General features: G+C 35.6%; 1 protein-coding gene across 1 annotated transcript in view; it reads left to right on the forward strand.

Annotated features, from left to right (window-relative positions):
• The window catches only part of THSD7A (thrombospondin type 1 domain containing 7A), a 287968-nt gene that overhangs the window by 189105 nt on the left and 80249 nt on the right, over positions 1-18614 (forward strand). The window contains exon 8 of the mRNA XM_055804369.1: positions 247-450. Within this exon, the coding sequence (XP_055660344.1) occupies positions 247-450 (204 nt within the window). The remainder of the gene's footprint in view (positions 1-246; positions 451-18614) is intronic.

The following is an 18614-nucleotide window of genomic DNA, read 5'->3' on the forward strand; positions in this document are numbered from 1 at the left end:
AACAGGGGTTTTAAGGCAAAGCTTACTGAATAAGCTCAAAACTTCTGATGCTTTTGTTAAGTTTTACCTCTCTTCTTTAATGAGGAGTTCTACCCAGCTGTCTAAAATGCAGTGTTGTACTGTTTGTGTTATCTTTTACACAGAAGAGAAACAGAACTGTTCACTCAGGTGTAGCTAGATAAAAATCTCTTCTATGCATTTTAGAACTGATTTATTCTGCCCTTTGTATTTTCATGGACATTTCAGGCTTTAAACTAAGGAAACGGCGCATCACCAATGAGCCTACAGGAGGAACGGGAAACTGCCCTCACCTGCTGGAAGCCATCCCTTGTGAAGAGCCCTCCTGCTATGACTGGAGGATCGTGGGGCTGGAGGAGTGCATTCCCGACAATGAGAAGCCATGTGGCCCTGGTACGCAGGTTCCTGTCGTCGTCTGCGTCAACAGTGATGGTAAGATGCTTCTTCCCACAGTTCACACTGAGTAGAGTAAAGATGCTAAAGTATAGTCCAAAAGGCTAGCAGTCTTTATGTTTCTCAGTCCTTAAGACCAAGCTGTCTGGAGCTGTCTAGAGAGGTTGTATTTTAGTATTGGTTAGGAAAGATAGGCGCTCTAGTTGCACTAGGATCAAGCTCCTTCAACCACACACCACAGGTTTTCAAAGGTTCCTAAAGAGACCTTGAGAAAAGTAAATAGAAAACAGCTGTTGTTTTTCAGTAGGTCAGACTCAAGCCTGCAGTGCCTTGACTGAATTCCCTGATGTAATCCCACTAACAAAGCTGATCCTCTGAGTCCAGAACCAAATAAAGTGTGACTACAGTAAGACACATTGCAGTAAGTATAGCTGGGAGAAAAATAATAATGTGTTTATTAAAAAGCATGGTATGATGTGCGTTGTGGAGCTGGTTTGACAGTCCAAGCTGTCTTGCTTCTTCAAAAGGTCAAAAAAACCCACAAACCATTATTCAATTATCCCCTGTGAGAGAAAACAGATTTTGCATGACATAGTCATAAAAGCCAATTTTGAAAGCTGATTACAAAATACTTTAATCTACAATGATTCATGAATTACTGTGCGAGAATATTCCTTATTCATTACTAATATTAGCAGCATATAAATTGAAATAATTGTACTGACTACAGTGTAGTTATGCTAAGAGACTTCTAACTCCCTACAGAGGATTAAGTAAGAGGACACTATGATGAGTGTTTATACAGCTGCCCAAAATATTTTGTAATTAAATTGATCAGAAGTAATAAGAACTGATTATAGCGAAATTTAAATCTAGAGCTTTCATGCTGAAGAATTTGGGTCATAATTGAGTTTTGGGGCTCAAATTCAAAACTTTAGTTAGAGTGTAGTTTTATTTTTCTGCATACATGTAAGAAAACTGGTAACCATTTTTATAGCTCAGAAGGAGATTAGCCTAGAATTACAATATTGAATCTACCGCATATTATTTCCCTATCTCAAAAAATTTCCCTTCACTGTGTAATAACTTATTTGCAACAATACTGAAACTCTCAGAAATTTTGTCTGTATACATTTTTAGATGAAAAATTATCTTTTCCTCATAAATGAAAGTGTTTCCTAAATAGTTCTGTATTTTTCTCTCTTTTTTTTTTATTTTTTTTTTTGTAATAGAAAAAAAATCTGTAAAACAAAAAGTGTGGGTTTTAGCCTTACTAGATTTTGGCTAGTGTGGCTTACCTTTGTTTTTGAGGAGTGGTATTTGCTCTCATGTCAACTTATTCCTTACTAAACTGTATTATAGACATTTATATTAACTACAATTTATTGTAACCCTAATACATTTGGAGTATGCTATTGAGTTATCTTTTATGTATATGGTATTTTTTATTTTTCTGTTTCAAACTCACAGGATTAGCTCTTTGCACTGCATGAGCTTTGGTGTTGGCCAAATTTCACTTGATTAACTTTTTTAACTCCCAGTATTAATCTTTGTCTTTCTGAATTACATGTCATTATATGTTGCTGTAATTATACGGCATTATACATTGCCTTCATCAGCAATTTGTCCCAGAAGGAGTGAGAAGTCAGGCTTCAGCCGTGTGCCTTTCAGTCTTGAAGACTGAAGAGGTGTGGGCGCAGCTTCAAAGAAAGGAGGAAACAAATTGCAATTATGGTCTGTTTTGCAAAGATCTAGTCACCCACAAAGATATGTGTTCAATATATTTTGAGAGAATGCAAAAGCAACAGAGAGCAATGTAATGGATTGCCTCGGCTCTTCCTTTAAATCCCTTCCTTCCCTTAATAAACAGTCTTCTGTGATTGTCACCAGTAATGTCAAATGGCTTTTGCTTAGGTCTCTCCTGAGAAAGATTAGCGTGATACAGTAGAAGCAAATGAAGTGTGAGGTAAGGACCCACCAGCCTCAGCAGTCTCTCCCTCTGTGCTAACTCTCTCAGGCATCTTACTTTGCCTCCCACAGCACCAACCCACTGAAGGTCCTGTAGGCAACTCTTAAATTCTCTAAACACAGACAGCCACCTCTTCCCAAGTAGCTCCTGTCTATTACTCTGGCCTCCTAGCCTGGCACAGGATACCTCTGGTACCCTACTTCACCAAACACTTGTTGTGGACACCCAGATTCTGCTCTGCAAAATGTAGGAGAGCAGCACTTTGCAATCAGGCGGGTTTTGCATCAAGCCTCACAGCTGCAAGGTAGTTTCCAGTAAAATAAGTTTGGAGAATTCTACTCTTCCGTTGTCTAAACATCATGGTTTAAATTAATCATCATATGAAATCTATGATATTCAATATTCTTTGAGCCCTTCTTGGACAGGACTACATTGTCAGTTAAAGACTATGGTTCAATTAACAGGACATGTAATTTGTATAATAATCATGCATTGCTGTAATTTTGATCTAAAGGGGAATTTTATTCAATTTTACAGGTAAAAATGACTGTGAAGGGAAACAGTGTGTTGAAAGCATTAATTACAGCCTAAGTTTGCTCTGTTACTTAAACGGAACTAATCTTTGCTTAACAATACTTTCAGATTTATTTTTTGTTGTTGTTGTTCAGATGAATTAATTAGCCAATCTTAAATCAGTGCCTGGATAGGAGAGATTGGATCCAAGGGACTTAACTGTATTAAAACAAAAGTGTATTTTCCCCTTGGCTTCTGCTTTATAAAATGAAAAGGGCTGGCGTTGTAATTTTCAGAATAAGCATTGTACTGTAAATATACTGCTTTAACATGAGATAACCCCAACACTGATGAATATCTTCTCTTTCTGTGGACTGTTGTATCATTCTATATGTTTAAAGCGTAATTAGTTGGGATAACATGTCTTGAACTGGGTGTTTTACTTCACAATTAGAATCAAGTAGCAGTTTGTGAGATTGTTTTGTATAATTGGATTGAGCTTCTCTCTTCAATTTGGTGTAAAGATAAGAGTCATTACAGCCTTTGAGACAATAGCAAACAATAGATTATCCTCCTGTGTTGTTGCTGGAAGCCTATGATTGTCATTCTCTTTCCACAGCGGATTGCAGTAATCAGAATTTTCATTCAGGCTGAAAAAAATATGACAATCAGTACCCCAGGTTGTCATTGCAGAGACTGTAATGAATTTTGATGTATTTTATTATATAAATTGAACTTCAGCCTTTTACTGTGGAAAGAACCTTTTCAGAATAAATATTCTTAGTCAGCCTTCCAGGAAATTTTACAAAGAAGGTTCTTTAGGCGAAAAAACCCTCCTTTCAGTTATGGAAACTCCAAGATTGGACAGAAGCTGATCAGAATTCCTCCATCATATACATCATTTTCGTAATTACAGTTGTGTGGCTAACGTTCCATGCTACCGATTAACTTTTGCTAATGTATCATGGTTTAACCGGGTGGGCAGCTAAACACCATGCAACCGCTCGCTCACTCCCCCCACCCCCAGTGGGATGCAGGGGGAGAATTGGGGGGGGGAAATAATCTGTGGGTTGAGATAAAGACAGTTTAATAGCACATAAATGGAAGGGAAAATAACAATAACCATAATAATAATAGAATTAGAATATAGAAAATGTGATGCACAGTATAATTGCTCACCAGCTGCTGATCAATGCCCAGCCCGTTCCTGAGCAGTGGCCCCCAGCCAGCTTTTGCCCTAGTTTATGTACTGAGTATGATGTCATATGGTATGGAATATCCCTTTGGCCAATTTGGGTCACCTGTCCCAGCTGCGTCTCCTCCCATCTTCTTGTGCCACTCAGCCTCCTTGCTGGTGGGGTGGGGTGAGAAGGAGAAAAGTCCCTGATTTAGTGTAAACGCTGCTTAGCAACAGCTAAAACATCAGTTTACAAAATTATCAGTTAACAAAATTATTCTCTTCCTAAATCTAAAACATAGCACTGTACCAGCCACTAGGAAGAAAAATAACTATCGCAGCTGAAACCAGGACATAATGATAAATTACTTTTTTAAAAATAAATTGTAATTCATCTGAGTTTTTTATAATTATATATGTAATATATATAAGACATACTTGCATGCATGCATACACACAGGTATGTGCATATTATCTATTATTAATTTCTTTAATGCAGGTCAGAAGAGTGATTTTACAACAGATGAATTTGCTCTATTGCTCTATAGCTACGTCAATCTACGAAGAATACAATTTCAAAAATATTTTGGTATTATTTAAAGACAATCTATAGTAGGAAAGCTGGCCACTTCTCCACTGTGTAACACAGGGGTCCTCAAACTACGGCCCGCGGGCCGGATACGGCCCCCCAGTATCTCAGTCTCAGTCCTCAGTCCGGCCCCCGGTATCTACAGAACGCCCCCCCCCCGCCTCCCCCGCCGGGGGTTGGGGGGGGAAACCAAGCAGCCGCAGATGACTGCCTGCCACTGCATCCGTATGCTGGCCCCCTGGTTAAAAAGTTTGAGGACCCCTGGTGTAACAGATGCATTAGTGCTATTCATATGTGAATAGGGCAAAATAATTTCTGACATAAAAATCTGCAATATTAACTACTGCTGAAAATGCCTACTAAATGCTGGTTCGTTCCTTATGAGTTTTTAGGCTTTTATCTTTGTGCTGAGCTCTGTAGCACAGGTACTAGCAGTGGCTGTGGTTACAGTAGTGTGCTTCTGATCCTCAGATGATAGGCTGAAATTACTTGCTCATTTCGTAGGAACATGTAAATAATAAATTGGCTTACAGCCTTTATAATACACTAGGCTTTGTACCACTTTATGTGTTACTTTGGATAAAACAGATCTCACTTTTGAAGGGCAAATGTCTTCCGGACCTTGTTGAAGCTCACTAATTGTTGTGTTACAGTTAGCTCCACAGGGGAAAGGAATGGACTTATTGCCATCTCCTGCCTCACAGCTGTGAGAGATGACTAGCCTTAGAAGAGGGAGCCATGGCAACAGCATGGCTCTTCGTGTATATGCAAATTCCTGCAACTCTTTGAAGTAGCGAAATTGTTCCTGAAGTTGTCTAGGCAGAGATGTGTGCTGATGTGGCTGAGTGCTACAAGTTCTCTTCTGGCACCTGGATGAACGCGGGCGACATGGGTCTGGTCTTCCTGGGACTGGAGCGCAAATTCAAACTGCCGGTGACATCAGTATATTCAGATGTAGATGGGGGTGTACCCTGTTTGCAGTATTGGGGGACAAAACAATGGTGCTGGTAGTTAATTAAAAGATACAGAAGGTACACGAGTCTGCTTTATTAAGACACTCAGATGCAAACATTTCAAACCGATTAGTTTAGCTACTTTGTAGAGAGTGGCTCAAACATTGTACTGTCCAAAATGGAACAATGTACATTTCCTTACCTGTTTTTATTCTCAGCTGGTATGACTGTCTGAAGACACCATGATTCAGCTATGTGACAATCCTATAGGATTTAATTCTTTTACTGTTTTTCTCTAGACTTAGAAATATTAATTCAGAAATATTTCTTGTATTCTTTTTATTGAATTTTGCTTTGTAGAACAGCTTGTAAGACTTCTTCATGTAGTTTACATTTCCTTCTATAGTTTCCTGATCAACATCTGTATTTTGTTTCTTAATTTTTAGCTTGTAGCTTTGCATCTTCTTACAATAGGCATCTAATTAAATATATAGAATAAACATCAGGAAAACCAGTTTGGCTGGTTTAAAAATTGCTTATTTTGCGTATCTATGGTTTGATTCAAATATATGCTAAATAAGGAGCTGCTGGTCTTGTCTTCATTAATTTTCATAATGGGAAACAATAAGAGAATCAATGGAAGCTTTACAGGTGTGCCCAGGTATAGAGAGTCTACTTCTGTCCTTTCTATTGTGTGGCTATATGCATTGAATGAAGAAACCATCAGACTGGTTGGATTTTATAATGATTATTTTAAAAGAAAATACTTTGTGTTACTTTATGACTTAGTTCTTTAAAAAGAATGAAGAACCAGATTTTTATTTGAATTACATTGATTTATTGAGTCAATCCTGTAAGAGAACCTGGATCAAAATCTGGCCAATGCTCAGCAGTCAATTAGTAGAAAAATACAGTAGCTAATGACAGTTTCTTTCAGCGCATACTGCCTTATGCTTACAGGAACTTTGTTATATAGGCATTAGTCATCGTTTCCCAATATTAATTTTCTAGCTAACATCATTACAGAATTGATTTGAACTGTTCTTTTCTGCCTGACAGCTTTTTGGCTGACCATCTCAGGGATTTAAATCAAATGTAAGATACATACTTTGTTCTTCACTGTAAACACATAGGATATGAAATTTATAACTTGGTCCTTTCTTTAATTAGTCTGGTTACATAAAAAATATTGAATATGTTTACTGGATGTTTGTTATATGTAAAAACTGAGGGTAAAATACGGTCAGTTTAAAGGACCTTGAAACTGATACTCTCAGGCCGTTATGTTTCAGAGCACTGGATTTTTAAGGCATTTCTTTTTAACAAGATTTATTTAATTTAGTATAAAAGAATGTAAGAAAAAATTAGTGCACACTACTGCTTAAACTTGCATTTCAGTTCTCAGGAAGTTTGATAATTGGTAATTCTTTTGTTAATAAAAACTCACATTTAATACGTCACACCAATTCCTTTTTGTCTCTTCTTGCTATTAGGAAAGTGTACATATCCCTATCAAGTTCCATGTAAGAATGGGTGCTTTTAGTGTTTGTATAACATGAAGAGATTTCATTATATGGGATGACTTAAATACATCACTTGCTTTGTTGATGTCTTTAATAGTTGGCCTGGAATGTGATGCAATGATTTCAATTAAAGGGATAAGAAAAACAAAACAAAAATTTCATCTACATAGTGCAATAAGCAATTATCACTTAGGACAGTGCAGTAGACCCTTGTTTCCAATGTATTGTATATTTTTGAAGGCAGAGTTGCACTTGGTATGTACAATGCCTACAGAGACATTATTGTTCATAAAGAATATAATTAAGTTAAAAATAAGTGGGCCAACTTTACCAACATCTTTTTCTTGTGTCATAGATCAGAATTTGACTGGCTAGTCAGATGAGTTTGCTGAGTTTTGGCAGGTTTACTTCTCAAATGTACTATAACACCTTTGCAGAGAAGTTGTACTGGTGTACTTAAAATTTATTAGACATCTAGGAGTAGAAGTTGCCTTAAGTGGGAAACACACATATTTTTAAAATATAACACAAATAGTGCAATTATGTGTTTCATATGATGCATGCTCCTAGTAACCTGCTTTTTTTTTTATTTTGATGGCAGAACCAGATGAAAAAGTAGGATACTGCAAGAACTGCTTGTAATAGCAGAAGGTAAATTAAGAGAGGAGATTTTGATGCATAATTTTTGATTTACATAGCAGCCTGCAAAGCAGGAACCCACCAAGCCTCATCATAGTAAGAATACAGAGAAAGATAATTGTAGATCCATTTCAAAACAATTGTTTTTTTTTTTAGGAAGGTCAGTTTAATGTTTTACAGTCTTTCCATTTGTTACTTCAAATTACAGTTATGAAACAAGAAGAAAAAGGGGGTTATGGACTTACGAATTGATTATAAAACTGGATTTACAGACCCAGTATTGAACTTCTTTGGGTTTGGATTTTTGTGTCATGTGTTAACTCCCTAGAACAGACTCAGAAAATACTTTAAATATTTTTGCAAAACATGCTCAGAAGAGACATTTAATAATGTTATATATAATGATAATGTTACATAGTTATAAATTAAGTACTACTTTCTTGGAAGAATATATTACACAGTACTAATCAATCTTTATGATAAAATATTCTAAGACAGTATTCTCTCATTAAATGGGAGTTAGTTTTCTGTCTGAGAGAAAAAGGTTGCACACACCTCTATATTTTCTGACAACCTGCATGCTAATGGTAATTTTTATTAATAAATGTTATCAAACTTCTATGCTATAAAACTAGTGTGTTGATAAATGGTGACAATTAAAACGTCTTCATTAGCTAGTCATGCTGAACCAGAATGGATACGAATTTTATGCTCAGTACTTCTAGCCTTAAGCAGCTTATTGTCTGACCTTTCCTTCAGATCATGATTTGTGTTGAGTACTGATTAATGTAAAATCACTCTTATCTGCCAAGAAATATTTGATTTCACAAGATAACTGTTTCAGTGGCAATTTAAAGAGCCTTAAAATAATCTTAGTTATTTTGCAATTCTTGTAATTCCTGTGCACTGCACAAGCACCATCTCCACTAAATATTTAAGAAACTTCAAACTAAGAGTAAGACATACTCAGCCACACTGATTACTCCAAATGAGAGCAAACAATTGAGGATTCTAGTCTCTCCAGCGTTCCCAGTAATCTGTTCCAGATTTTGGGGTCCAGGTGGCTTTTGGCAGAGTTTCAGCTATGTAGAGTCACAGATCTGTTGCAGAGGGAAAGGAATAGATTTGTATCTGGGATTGGAAGAGGGAAGACAAGAGGGAGAAACTGGTACTGACCAAGGAATGAGTTTAAGAGCTGGGAAAAGGTAGGATTTGACCCTAGATTCCTGCAGGACAGTTTACTGAAAGCAAGTAAGGAACTCAAAGTTATAAAATGTCTTTACGTGGTGCAGGGATTAGGAATGAATTTGGCAAGGGATTCAGTCTGGTGTCGGTCAGCCCAAGGGAGGATTTGACAGGCAGCTGGAGAGAACTTGGCAGGGCCAGGTGAAAGGGACAACGAGGTGACAGACTGGGATTAGTGTCTGGAGAAAATAAGGCTGGATAAGCCAGAGAAGGGGAAGAGTGAAGGAAATTAACCACTTCTAGATCTGGAATGCAGCACATTATAGTCTGCTTCTGCTTTTGTCCCGTGAGACCACCTGGCAGAGCAGTAAGTGTCCAGAGTCAGTGTAATACCCATGGCAGAAGTACTATTTGTCATTTGGCTTCTTTTAAACTAGAAAATTGGAAACAAATATTATGTCAAATTAAGTATTTTAGGATGTAAAGCCAAGTCCTCACATATTAGGAAGTTAAGGTTGTTTGTCTGGTCCTTATGTGAATGTATCAGATGGAAGTGTTTAATTATTTAATTGTGCCTACATGACATTTTCCCCACAGAACCTGCTACTTATTTATGAAATGGATATATCTCCTTTGGGCATTAAGTGGGCATTTTGTAGTAATGAATGCTTTGTCTTTGAGATAACTAGCCTTAGTTGTCTCATTCTTCAGGGTTTAATTTTGCTCTGCTTTTGTGCAGCATCAGCAATATAAAAATAATACTGACCTGTCACATCTTGAGTGTTCTGAAAATAAATGTATTGTTGGGCATCTGGTAGCCATGACAGAAAGATCTTAGAAAAATTACCAATTCTGTTTTAATAACACGTTTAATTAATATGTGGTAAATAAAACATAGGCTCATGCCTTGAACAAAGAGAATAAAACTAAAAATATCAAATAGCTACTCGTTAAGGAGTTTCCAGTCTGTGAACTGAAGGAGGAAGGGACCCAGTGGAAAAATAACAAGCGTGTGATTATAGTTTAAAAAACCCCATCATACAAAGGCAGCTTTAAGTCTGGCATTTACTGCTGTTTGGTTTCTTGACATAATTTTGGGGTTAATTTATGGGTTAGTTAATGTAAATTTTGCCTTAGGGATTATTAGATGTTTCATTTTAATTTTACTGATTTTACTGATGCTTTATTGGTACTGATATATTTTACAAATAGCAAATTGTTACATTATTTTTTTTCTAGAGAAAAGATATGAAGTAGAAACTACATGAAACCTCTTGTTCTGAATGTCTCAGAAGGTTTTGGCTTTTTGGGGATTTTTGTGTGGGGGGGGGGGGGTTTGTGTGTGTGTGTGTTTGGGTTTTTTTTAAGAGGGGAAAAACAAGAAGAACGCTAGTTAGAAGTGTCTTAAATCTTGTGGGGGGCTTCAAGAAAACCAGTGATGTCCTTCTAACAGGGGAAGGAGGCCTTATTTCCAGGGTACAGCTGATTTCTCTGAGTAGGTGCAAATCTGCAATGAAATATGTCAGATTTTTATGACTTTAGGATGTGAGCTTGTCTAACTTATTAACAAAGCTGAAAAGTTATAATGTCCGTATACTGGCAGATGTGTTCCTGCTACTTTTAGTTTTGTTGTGTGACAATGTTATTATATTCCATTGATTTAGCATAGGTTTTAAAGGTGTAGTGGTACTTACCTCTGGTTGCTTTCCTGAGAGCTCTTTCTCTGAATCCATCTACTGAGAGGCCGGGAGAAAGGAAAAGTCAAAGGGTTAGTTTTAGTCTTCTAGAGAGGAATCAGTTAAGAAAATTTCCAAAAGAGAAGATTAATTCAGTCTGAGCTCCCTAAAGGCATGCTGTGCCTTCCACTTGTAATGATGAGAAGATATTCATTGCAAGATGGATAAAAAGATGTTCTCCAAAGACTGCATTTTATCTGCCAGTAGTAGGACATGGACAGAAGCATCCATGAAATTAATTATAAAACCCTTTCTCAGAAATATGTAAACATGACAGTGGCAGTGATCTCTTTTCTTTTACACCTCTTGGGTCCTGTGTTTTAACTGTGATTGAATTGAGCTGTCAGATTACATATAGAGTGACAACTCTTTACTAGCTGTAGCTGGATGAATAATGCAAAGAAAATGTTTGCAATCATCTTCTACTATATAAAATAATTTCTCTTGTTCTCTTAAAACCCCTTTTCAGTTTCAGGTATATTTCTGTGGCGAGAGGTATCAGAGACATTTATGAATGCATTGTTGTAAACTTGCTGCAAATTCACTGTATAATTGTGTAATATTAGATAATTGACAAACTGAAAAATTCATCTAATATTCTGTCAGCTGCATAGCATTAGTCATTCTCTTCAGCTGTGGGTTATGTTCTTGCATTAGAGAGAGCAATAACAAAACATTGTTGGCCAAATTCTAGGAAAATACTTGGTGATGAAACTGCAGTGCTGGAGTATTTATGAAGGAATTTATGATGCAACTTTGTGAACTTCTAAGCTTAAATGTATGAAGTTGTCCTCCCAAACTCATATTTATGCAGAATATTAGAAGCCTGAACTTCATTAGTTATGGTTATTTAGTGTTTCTTGAAAACCAGGCCATTTAAGTTAGCTCTTTGAAATATGGAGATTAGTACCTCAGTGCAGGGATTGTTGGAAAGATTGACTGTGGTGAGCGCTGTCATTCTACTGACGTTAGTGGGGCTGTCACATTGTTTTTATGCTACCGCTTTTGTAGTCTTGCCTATTATTTCCTTTTTATGCTTCTATTCCTCACTCATATCCCTGAATGTTAATCTAGTTCAGCACATCAGAATTACAATTTCTAATCAAACTGTTTTGAAATCATTGACATTGCATTGCCCTTACTGGACTTATTCTCTACTTACTTTTGAGCTTATTGGAGGGGAAGGGGAAATGCTTACAATAGTAGTTACAATAAAATGCCTGTGGAATCTTTGTAAAGGCTTCAACACTTTACTTGTCCATATCTGATGAATTTAAAAATCTGAAGAAAATACTCAGTAGTGAAAAAAATAGTAATATAATTCCCAGTGGTTAATAAAGCATCTTGTTTTCTATATAAACAAAAAGAGATATTACAATACTAAAATAGATACATATTGTATTTTCAAATCCATGTTTTTAAATCCTACTATTACCAGTGTTCTGAGTAACACCACTGATATTTCTAAAGTCTGTCAAAGGAATTTTTTCAGTGTTAAACACAGTAGTTTTTTAACATTTTACAAACAAATGGAGAAAGTATTTTTTAATTTTATTTATGATTTTTTTGTCACTATATGAATTGTGGCTTGATTGGCAAAAGTTCATGAGAATGTCCAGTTGATCTTGGGATCAGCTATATCTTTTTAAGGTGAGTTGGTGCTTTTGCCAAGTGTTCTCAGAAATATACTGTGAATTTTCAAGTGATCTCATCCTCCAGATTCGCACTGTGTCTTCTTGTTTCCTCTATAGCTCTGTCAGCACTTTTCCCCGCCTTTCTCCATTCTGCTTAAAGTGGCCTATTGGTCTGACATATTGATCCCACTTGGTCCGATGACTAATATTGATTTTATTCTCAATGGGACCGTAGCCTGTCATCAAACTTACTTTTTTCTTTCATATCAAGAAGACATTTGATTGGCTTATTTGACACTAGAAAGCAACTGTGCTTGGTTATGATCAATACACTTGTATTCTCTGTTCTTTATCGTTCTCAGTAAGACTACATTAGCAAATGAACCGTGAAATGCTTCAACTACCTGTCAAGCAGTAGGAAAATCTTGCTGCTGCTGTTAGGCAATGTGTAGGTACTCTGCTGGGCTCCTTATTAGAAATATTGGACTACTATCCCTTGTGGTACAAGTCTACTATGGTATAAAATTATAAAGTATAGCAGACTTTTGGCTAAAGGTATATCATGTTGCAGTTTTTGTTTTCTTTGTGTTGTCTGCATGGAGAGACTTAGGAAAGTTGATTCCAATTAACCACAAAAATAGTATTAGTTAAACTATATTAAAGATATATGTGAATCCTTGTATTCAGAATTAAGTTGGCCTTAATTCTATTTATTAAGAATTTTCTATTTCATTCTGGATAAGGATAGCAATGCAAAATGTTAATACAGTTTAACTAATCTCTTGCAAAGTCTCATTTTATTTAATTTGGATTAATTCTTCTGTATGCCTATTTAGATCAGCCCTTTTCAGCGATGCTCATTTTATCACTAATAGTTCCGATACAGCCTCTTCATGCTGCTGGATATTCAGTGGTATCAGTAGTGAAAATTCAAAGAAGGTGTCATCTGCAAGAAGAGTTTTCCATTAGTCTTTGATGCATAATACAAAATATGCACTCAGTAACTTACAGGGTTGTGTTAGAGATAAAAAGGCGGTGTTACTTTTTAAGCCATAGTTAGTGGTGTAAGATGCCCTCAGTGTGCCTCAGTATGTATAGTGAAGGAACTGGCCTCATATATATATTTATATATATATATATATGGGTTTTTTATTATTATTTATTTTAATTGGGAGTTTCACAGGTAGCCAAGTGGTTGATGTATGCTTGGGGGAACTGATACTGTGACTTCCATCACCATCACCACATACAAAATTATGTAAAAAATATGTGGATAATTGGAAAAGCTTTTTCCATATTTTCTGGGTGAAATGTGTGTAATTTAGTTTTTCAACCTGAGTAAATCTTGCAAAGAATAGTGAAAAATAAGAGATAAGATTAAGGAATAAGAGGTTAAGATTGAAAGTGTATACCATAAAATGTTCTTGTCAAGATGACAAAGAGAGCAGAATAGTTTCTTCCATTCATTCTCATTAAGTAATGAGTTCAAGCATAACTAAGAAGTTTGTACTTTAACAAAAAATGCAAGTTTTGGTTGTTGTTTTTTTTCCCCAGCCAAATACCTCAGGTTACTGTATATTTCTGAGTTGACATAACTATGGAATAATATTTTGTCATACTGTTGTTTAATCTGGCCAGATGACACTGAATTTTACGTCTTAAAAATACTTTTTTTGATGAAGAAATACTATTAATTTCCCTGGTTTTATTTCCCTCTGTCAAATTTAGACTGTATCTACATGACTGTAATCCTGATAGATGACTCTAATATAAATGGAATTACATATGTTCTATTACCAGACATGAAAATGGGATTACTTGAAGCATTAATATTGTATCTGAAAGTGTGAGTTCATTATTTTTAAGCAGTTACATACGAAGAACATTCAAAGATGCTTCCCATCTGTAGTAATTCCAGCAGGAAATATACGTGTTTAAAATATTTTTTTAATTTTTGTTTCAGAGTTGTACCTTTACTGCTGTCATTATTTCAAAGTAAGGGGTGTAATTTCAGGTTTGATTATTAATGTAACTGTTTTGTATACAGTGCAGAGCTTTACCTTTACTTGATGCCTTAAGGAATACTAAACTGGTTTTCTTAGCAGTAACTCAATTTTCTTGAAATTTGCATGATTGAACCTTTGGCTGAGTTTAAGGACAGGGAAAAGCTTTGGAACCGCAACTGCCCTACCTCTGTAGCAGAATGCCTTTCCCATCTTTCAGCTTTCTTATAAACCACTCGCAGCGGGTTACCTGCTTCTGCATTCTTTCTACATAGCTGCTAATACGCTGTCTTGTAGGGAGGGTGGGCAAATGCATGCTACTCTTTAAGCTGCAGCTGAGGTGTACTAGCAGCATTTGCTGGTTTGGTTACAGAGAAGCAGAAGTGTTCAGGTACTATTGTTGGAATTAGGATTCTGCATGAATGTGGGAGTTCTTGAAGCCACTGTCTTCCCTCTCATCAAAATTTCTTTTCCCATAAGGTGAACGCATTACAAAAATTGCACATAGTCATCAACATGAAATTATTGTTTTTTCTTGCTAAGGAATAGAAAATCTTAAAAAATCATGTTTTTAACTTAAGTGTGTTGGCATGCTATTATCTTTGATTTGAGAAACACTGGATATGATGGGTTTCTAAGCTCCAGCTATTTTCCTGTTGTATAGTATTAGTTCCTGCTATTATCAGTCATTTTTCGTTGCACATTTGCTTAACAAAAAAGCCAAACCCACATTTTGAAATATAGGATTGTATTTTAAAAGGTATTAATATCTTCCAGGATTTGCACATGAAAGGGGAGTAGTCAGTGGCTTTTCCTGTGTGTCACTGGTTTGTGTAAGCAGTCATGTTAAACTTATAAATAAGATGGAGGTATATGTGCTTGTGCTAGCAAGTTTCTCATTTAAAAAAAATGAATCCATCCATGTTTATGAGATTCATGATGTTTGAGTAAGTGGCCAAAGTATCATGTTTATAATTTTTCTTCTAGTCAGGAATAGATTATATAATACTACATTGAAACCAAAACCACAGTAAATTTTCACATACAAATCACCAAATCAAATAGTTTACAATCCTACAGTGTTTTCACATTATTAAACTATTAGACCAACTTTCATTTTTGCATAATGAACAGATGTAAGAAACTAGTGTATTTGTCTTCATTGAAATTAGTGTCATTTCTGCTTAGGCTTCTTGGAAGAAAATGACTTCAGGAATATTAACTATCAACTAATTAAGACATACTTAATTAAATGCAAATGCTACTTAGAAAAAGCAATTGAGAGAAAGGCATGTGATAAGGGAATTAGCAACTGATTTAACCAGTTAGGCACCTAAGCAATAGAAATGAATGCAGAAACTTCACTTGGTAAGAATAATACAAGAGAAAAATGCACCATCTTCTCACATTTTTTGTTGAAAATCTTCAGATTCAATGAAGTAGGATATATTGAGAATATAAATTATAGTTTAATGTTGCTCTATGTTCAATAATTAGAGAGGTTAAAATTATTTAAAATATTGAAAATTTATCAGTCTATCTCATACAGAGAGACTTTTTGACATCTGGTCATTCAAGAACCAAAACAGTTACATAAATATATTAATAATACATTTTTAATACATATTTTATATATATACACACACACAAAATACATTTATATATGGGATATTTATAAACATAACTATATTAATATATTTATAAAGAAATATACATACATAAAATAATTACATACAAGATAACATAGTATTGGTACTGTTTTGAAGGACACTGCCATTTTACTAGTATTAAAGCTTACATTGACAGACTTTATCTTTGGAGCGGATATGAATAAACACCATCAAGATGTTGTGAAGGCTACTGGGATTAATAAAACATCTAAAGTTTCCTAATGTCTATCAAAGTATGTATTATATACATGTATTGAACTGATTCAAGAACAAAAATTGATCTCTCAAATTCAGTTGCATGTGCTATGTTTTTTCTGCTAAATACTCCTGAGATTGTTGGGCTAAACAAGATGTAAGTGATGAATTGCATATAAATATTATTTTTCCTCTTTCTGTGGCTTATTTGATTAGGTTTTCAGAGATTAACTTCTAAATTCTCCCTATTGAAAAATCTGGGTCAGCCTTTCACAGCTGTGTATTCATTTTAATTAGAGGCATATGCTAAGAAAAAGCTTTCTTCAGAAAGATCCTCTTGTATAAGAAAAAAAGCCACAACCAAACAATAAACCAAATAGAATTGCCCCAAAAAATTCAGTCAAGGTATAAGACTGAATTTCCACTCAGCAGTTCTGATAGTCAGAGTAAGATAAGGACATTTGAGGAAGACAGATCCAAGTACCTGATTATGCAAAAGGGCAGAAATGGAATGAAAGTATTATGGGTCCCCGCTTCTTCTTATGCATACTTCACAACATAGTTCTCTACCTTATCTGATCATTGTAAAAATAAAAATCCACACTACTGCTGCAGCACCATGGTTTAGAAGGAAAAGTTAATTTGCTGTGACAGTTCATGCTAGGCAGGCAGGATTTTTCCTTTTGTAATGAACTTTGGGCACTGGTAATTGCTTAGTGATCTGAAAGAAATGCAATAGTATTAAAAATGAAAATGATAAAGTTAGTTTATCCTGGTGATTGATTACTGTCTGCTTATTTGCAGATATAAGATGTCTTAGCATCTAAAAAATGTATGGGTTTTGATAATTTGATAGCTCTCTGTAATGTGAAGAATTTCCCATTTTGCATTACATTAATCAGTCAATGTGTAGACAAGGTTATTGCTAATGGAAGTCTAGTATAGAACTTCAAATTTGGAGAAGTTTATAAGTTTTCTCTTATTTCAGGTGTTTTCTTGAAGTTTAATTTATTTCATTTAGAATAGTGACAGTTAAATTCATTAATGTTTTTTTCTATACTATTACAGTCTAGTCATGATGTTCTTGTAACTTTGAAACAATTAGATCTTTGACTGATATTTTCTTGCTTGTATTCTGCCCTGAATTATAGTCATAACAGACATTTAGCCAATTCACAATTGTAAGAATACGTAAAAAAAAAATAAATTAGTTTTCCCCTATTCTAGTCAAACTATCTTTGTTTATCTACAGGAATAATGCAAAAATTGTCAAATTGTAACATGTACAATTTTTTAGTGGAGAAGCATGTGCTTTACTAACTTTGGGTATGGAGAGTCATTAAAGTTAGTTCCATATGAAAAACAGGACAGAGCACGTACCACAGATACGGTTTTACTAAGTTGTGAATATGGATAAGCGTATTTTGTTCTTGATGGGCAGAGTCCACACAGCAGCTTCTGCTCCTCTGCCAGTCTGAGGAGGTCATTCAACACGTTTGAAGATTGACGAGGGAGTCAGTGTAAGGACACATATAGATGCTCCTGTGGGAGGAATTCGTATGGGGAAACTGCATGGGAGTTCAAGGCAAATAACAGTGTCATTGGCCATTTCAGCCTTTACAACCCATACAGGAGGCAGTGCAACGCTTTCCTGTTAATTATTTTTCTACACAGGGCAGGAAGGAAACAGTAAATGGCATCCAGCGCAGCTCACAGATTTTAACATTGTGCAAACTGACTGTGTTTTCTTCCTGCAGCCTCTATGCTTTGAGGCATTACTGAAGGCAGTTTAATAACAAGGCCGCCTTTACCTACAAATACAGAGTACCTTAAAAATTGAGCTCTGGGGTGCCTTACCAAGTATTTCAGGTGCCCACCAGTTTTCCAGTGGATGACACATCATGTGCCTCCTTTTCAGCTTCACTGGCAGGAAAAGAAAGCTGGTAAGAGAGGCATCAGCTGAGAAAGTGGTGCCGATAACTGATATAGTAACTTACATACAACACAGTATATACCCTGGTATGTATACCAATTATATCTAGATCATGCAGTGTTCTGAACTGTCAGGCTTTTCCATCCTTTTGTATTTTTACATCTTTATTTCAAATGTGCCATTTTAAGACCACTTGAATGATGCTTCATAGTTTCTTATGGTCTGTTGTACTTAAAACCAGACTATCATATGTGGCTACTAGGAGCCACAAAAAAATATTGGCTTAACTGAACCATTTTTATTTTTTTTTCCTTAGAGTTGCAAATATACTAGTAGATTTGAACACATTCAACTAAGCAATAGAGAGTCTGAAGTCTGTAGTTGTAGCATTTGGGCTCAGTTGCTATTATTACTTCTGTGAAATTTAAAATATAACTGCAAGATTTGTTTTCCCACTGTGATAGTCCTGTCCTTTACTGATTAC

This window comes from Falco peregrinus, chromosome 5, assembly GCF_023634155.1.
Source record: "Falco peregrinus isolate bFalPer1 chromosome 5, bFalPer1.pri, whole genome shotgun sequence".
Classification (NCBI taxonomy): domain Eukaryota; kingdom Metazoa; phylum Chordata; class Aves; order Falconiformes; family Falconidae; genus Falco; species Falco peregrinus.